This window comes from Magallana gigas, chromosome 5, assembly GCF_963853765.1.
Source record: "Magallana gigas chromosome 5, xbMagGiga1.1, whole genome shotgun sequence".
Classification (NCBI taxonomy): Eukaryota; Metazoa; Mollusca; class Bivalvia; order Ostreida; family Ostreidae; genus Magallana; species Magallana gigas.
The window spans coordinates 50,749,497-50,754,110 of NC_088857.1; the positions used below are offsets into that span (position 1 = coordinate 50,749,497).

General features: G+C 33.4%; 1 protein-coding gene across 1 annotated transcript; it reads right to left on the reverse strand.

The window, feature by feature from the left end:
* Positions 1-2,130: 2,130 nt before the first annotated feature.
* Positions 2,131-3,914, reverse strand: LOC105335184 (N-acetyllactosaminide beta-1,6-N-acetylglucosaminyl-transferase). Its single transcript, XM_034445808.2, has 2 exons — positions 2,837-3,914; positions 2,131-2,681 (listed from the first exon to the last, which is right to left on the reverse strand). Exons 1-2 carry the CDS (start codon positions 3,900-3,902, stop codon positions 2,398-2,400), a joined length of 1,350 nt encoding a protein of 449 aa, XP_034301699.2. The 5' UTR covers positions 3,903-3,914; the 3' UTR covers positions 2,131-2,397.
* Between the last annotated feature and the right edge of the window lie 700 nt (positions 3,915-4,614).

Below are 4,614 nucleotides of genomic sequence, written 5' to 3' on the forward strand. Positions count from 1 at the left end.
GTCTAAAAAGGGGCCGGCTATTTGTTCCAATGATAGACTTTTATCTATGTGTTTTGAATCACATCAGAGTGGTCATTAACATATTTGTTGATTTGTTTGGGCCACACAACCCAAGCGAAATCGATTAGAAAAACCATCTAGAAGAAATTCAGAAAAGCATTCTAGGCATGAACTTGAGTTGAAAGACCATAGGTTTTTATCTGACTTCCGGTCAGTCTTAAACTTAATCTGGGATGATTTCCCTTACATGACTGGCACATATGGGTGAGGTGGTACGGAACGGAAATTAATTCCCCTTTTGACCTTGTTTAAAGGTAAAACAGAATTTGACAAAGGAAATGTTTGACCGTTTCCCACGAAAGGGCTGGAATGTAGTTTATTGATACAAGGGAATTAGCAGCAATTGTATTTTTGATGAAAATTTTTTAACTGGCCTCTGCCATGGTAAAGGGAATTTTCTCTGAGATGACGAAAGGAATCGTCATAATTCTGCCATGCTGATTCCCTATGCAGTTAGCCATATCTCTTACAAATGATAAATATTTCAACAAACGAGGAGCTTCTAAGGGACCTTTTCTAAATAGATACAACTGAAGATAAAAAAAAAAAGGCGTCTGTCCACTGATTCACAGAGGTGTTAAAGCCTTTGCATTTTGTTGAACATTTATAAATCCTGATGTGACTGTTAACGAGGCTGGGGGGTTGCTGCCATATTAAAGCGTTTTTATCTCTACACAAAAAAGATTTTCACTTTAATGTTCTATAACTCTTACGTCGTACTGAAATTGTTTTTTGTAAAAAATGGATATGATGGCGCTGAAGCATTATTTAAAAAGTCAATTGATTGTTACCTAGGGATACAAGATGCCAAAAAATCATTTTAGCTGTTTTTCAGCATCTTTTTTACTATTCAAAGGGAGGTAACTTGTAAAACTCCAAATATTTTGTTCAAATATTTTCTTTCTTTTTATTTTTTTTTAATTTCACCATCAAAAATCTTTTTTAATGCTCAATCTTTATTACATATGTAATGATTATTATCATGTTAAAATTTGGAAATAATTATATGGCTCCTTTTTTTTTCTTTTCATATTTGCATTTGTGTGTCAAATATATTTTTTGGTAAAAATTGTAAAATTTTTCTTTATAACAAATAATGTTAAGTTTTTGTTATTGTGTTTATTTTTAGTGATGTTATTGGTACCTTTTTTTGGCCTTTTATAATTTTTTCTTATATTTTTCATTGTTTTTTTTTTTACATAATGTGCAATTGTTTCAGATGCAAGAAATAATAAAATTAACGATGACTGTGATGTGGTCTTTCACATTAAAATGTAAATTAAGAGTATATGAGACATTTCTGCACATTTGGTGAAATTTGGAGACAATTTTTTTGGACCCCCCAGTCTCCTTAAGGTGAAGGGATCCTAATCATGATTGGACAACAGAATTCTCAAATCAACATAATCATTGGTCCAAATCTTGGGGGGGGGTTTCACTTTTACAGGACATAAATTTTACTATTATTCTAATCAAAGACATTAAAATTGCCATAAATCATAGCTAAAAAATTTCTAGCGCCCCACTTTTATAATTTTTTTTATTTAAAAAAACTTTAACTTCAGTTACTTGGTCGTTGCCTATACCGACTGCTGTTTAAAATGCTCAACTATTAATGTAAAAAAAATGTAATCGGGTAAGTAATTACTCGACAATAACCGTATTTGTTGAAAAGCGTGGAACGTGTGTTCGATATGTTTTTCGTATTTGTATTTCAAAGCGACTCAATTCGATCGATTCCCTGCCATAAACTGCTTTTAAAAAATAAAAGTAAAAAAGTAAAATGCTGCGCATATCTTCCCACGAACCTTCAAAACCAATATACGCTGTCCAAGCAGAGCGCAGATCACGCTATGTTCGTTCCTTTCTTAATACCGATATTTGTATTATTTACTTTTTGTCGTTAAAATGATGTCCTGAACAATAGCAAAAACAATATTCTAAATTCCTGATATTTATCACATATCTCAAGATGTTTTTACAGACACCACAAACTCATCCTAAGGCTTGACTGAAAATCTAATGCAACCGGTCCATGTTCACTAAAACATCAGGTAACGACACGTCAGCATGACTGCTACATTAGGGTAACTAACCTTTTTCATGAAGCCCTTTAAAGAAATTTGATCAATTTGTTTAATGCTTTGTTATTCCTCATTATTTATATCTAATTATTGTCATGGTCAAAGAATTAAGAACAGTGTATCGCAATAATTTGCCTGGGATGTTAGAAACTTTTACTTTCATACACACAAAAAATAGCTCCGTTAATTCTATAGAATATAGAGTAAAGCTATGCACTTCAACTTCTTCTGATACCATAGATGTGTAACTCTCTTAAGATTTTATTAAACGGTTATAATAATAACTTTCAAAAGGTACAGTTGTAAACGTCTTGTTGAAATACCACTCTTCCATACACATCAAGGCAAAAGGTTGATAATAGTGATAGAATTTGTTGATAAAAAGTGTTTTTTTGTGTACAATTTTATTTAAGTCTCCCAATCCGAAAACACATATATTTCGGACGTACATCCCATGACAGACCTCCCTTGTTGGTCCCTTGGATTGCCACATCACACCAACAGTTATCCATGATTTCGGGTTTGGAACCCCTGAATCTGATGTGAAACCAAAAAAAACAAGCTATGAAGTTGCAAACAAATATGTTTGTGTGAATCAATATCGGTGGGAGTTTTTCACTTATTTTCAGTACTTATTCTTTTTAAACTTATATTAATTCTCCATAATAATACGTACAATAAAAACAGCCTACCTGAGTATTGTATGCCTGGAGCACCAAGGTTTTTGTTGAAAGCAAGAGTGGCCCAGAAAGTTTCATCTGGGCTCAAAGTATCTTCAGTCCATTTCAGGATGTCCCTTGCTTTGGGATTTCTCAAGGCAAACTCCACGAAACGTCTGTTAAATGTACCGTATGCACTCCCTTTGGCTACCGTTACGTTATGAGGGGGTGGAGCTTTGATTTCTCCCGTAAGTTCCAATTTGGATGTTTTGTAATTTTCTTGGTATGTCTGATTGATTCGGTAGTGTGTTGCTTCGTAATAATAGCTTTCAATGCTGTTTGTTCCGTTTAATGTATGTAACACTTTCACAATTTCTGAATTAGTTTTCAAGGGATATTCTTGAGAAGGTAAATTGATGAGATATTTCCAATTTACATCTGAATAATTCAAGAGGTCAGACATACAGTTGAGGTCTGCTTTCAGTCGAGAATAACCCTCGTAGATGACATCCTCCAGCGTCGAGGCAACGAAAACATTAGACAGACATTTTGAAATAGCTTTAATGGCGTTATGCAATGAAAGACCGGAACTACGATCCACGTGTATGCAGTAAACATTGTGAGGCCGGTATATAGCCCTGAGAAGTTTTTCAGTCTGAACAACATCTTTGTATGTTAGTATGGAATATGCAATGGGAAAATCTAGTTCAATTTGTGACACTATGAATCGATTATAGTCAAAGGTATTCAAAAACTTGTCACAATTCATCGCAAGCTCTTCAATTTCACTGTCGCTTAGAAAAGTATACTCCATTTCTTTCATCAGTTCAGACACATGCGCGATATAGTCGTCTTTACCTTCAATAATTTGCTGACAATCGACTTCCTGAACTATTTTCATCGGTCCAGGATTACGTACATACCTCAATGTCATATTGGGAAGAAATGTTTGTCCCTTTGAAAGCGGCTTTCCATATGTTTTAATAGTCTTTGGTCGATGTCTCCCTTGAAAGGTACTGTAGTGTGCAATGATAATTACAAAAACGGTATATATGAGAATGGTTGGGAGGAGGAAAAAAATAATCTGATGTCTTGGCATACCTATCCTTTTGATTCTGAAATGAAATAATATTGGAATAATTGTACGGTTAAAAAAAAGAAACAAAGTCATCTATCATTCAAAATGTAATTTTCGAACAGATAATTTTTTTGAAAAGAAAACAGAACATTTTGTTTAGGTTGAACAAAAAATGAAACTGCAGTGTAATAGCTGAATAAAATATTCACTTAAAGTGGCATCCCTTGATGGTGGATTAAAAAGTGCTTTTTAAGGAATGAGATATGAGATTTTTCGTCTTTTAAATTTCTTGTTGATAAAACATCTCTTTTGCAAATTTTCTAAAAAATGTATGTAGCCTTTGTTCCTTAAGGTAGTTGCCTTGCATGCAAAAGCGACAAAATAGAAAATGCTTAAAAGCATTGACAGATATCAAATCTCAAATATTTGATTATTGACCTATATAATTTTAACTAGATGCTGTCATTAGACAGTAATACCCGCACCATGTGTTTGCCCCTAAATAACACTGTTTTGTACCAGTTTAATTAAAAATGAAGGCTACATGCAAACTCCGGTAATACATTAAAAAATTATAATTTTCATAACTGAAGGATGAGATCCCTGCCCATATGATAATACACATCGTGACATGTGCAGCACTTTATGTGCAATTTGGGGTAGAACTGTTTGCAGTGATTTTCAGTTAATCAATAATCTTAACATTTTATGTCATAGGAAGTATAATGGTCTA

Coding starts and splice junctions, on each gene's coding strand:
- LOC105335184 (XM_034445808.2), bottom strand. CDS start 3,902: ATGCCAAGACATCAGATTATTTTTTTCCTCCTCCCAACCATTCTCATA. Junction 2,682..2,836: donor TCCAGGCATACAATACTCAG/GTAGGCTGTTTT, acceptor GTTTCACATCAG/ATTCAGGGGTTCCAAACCCG.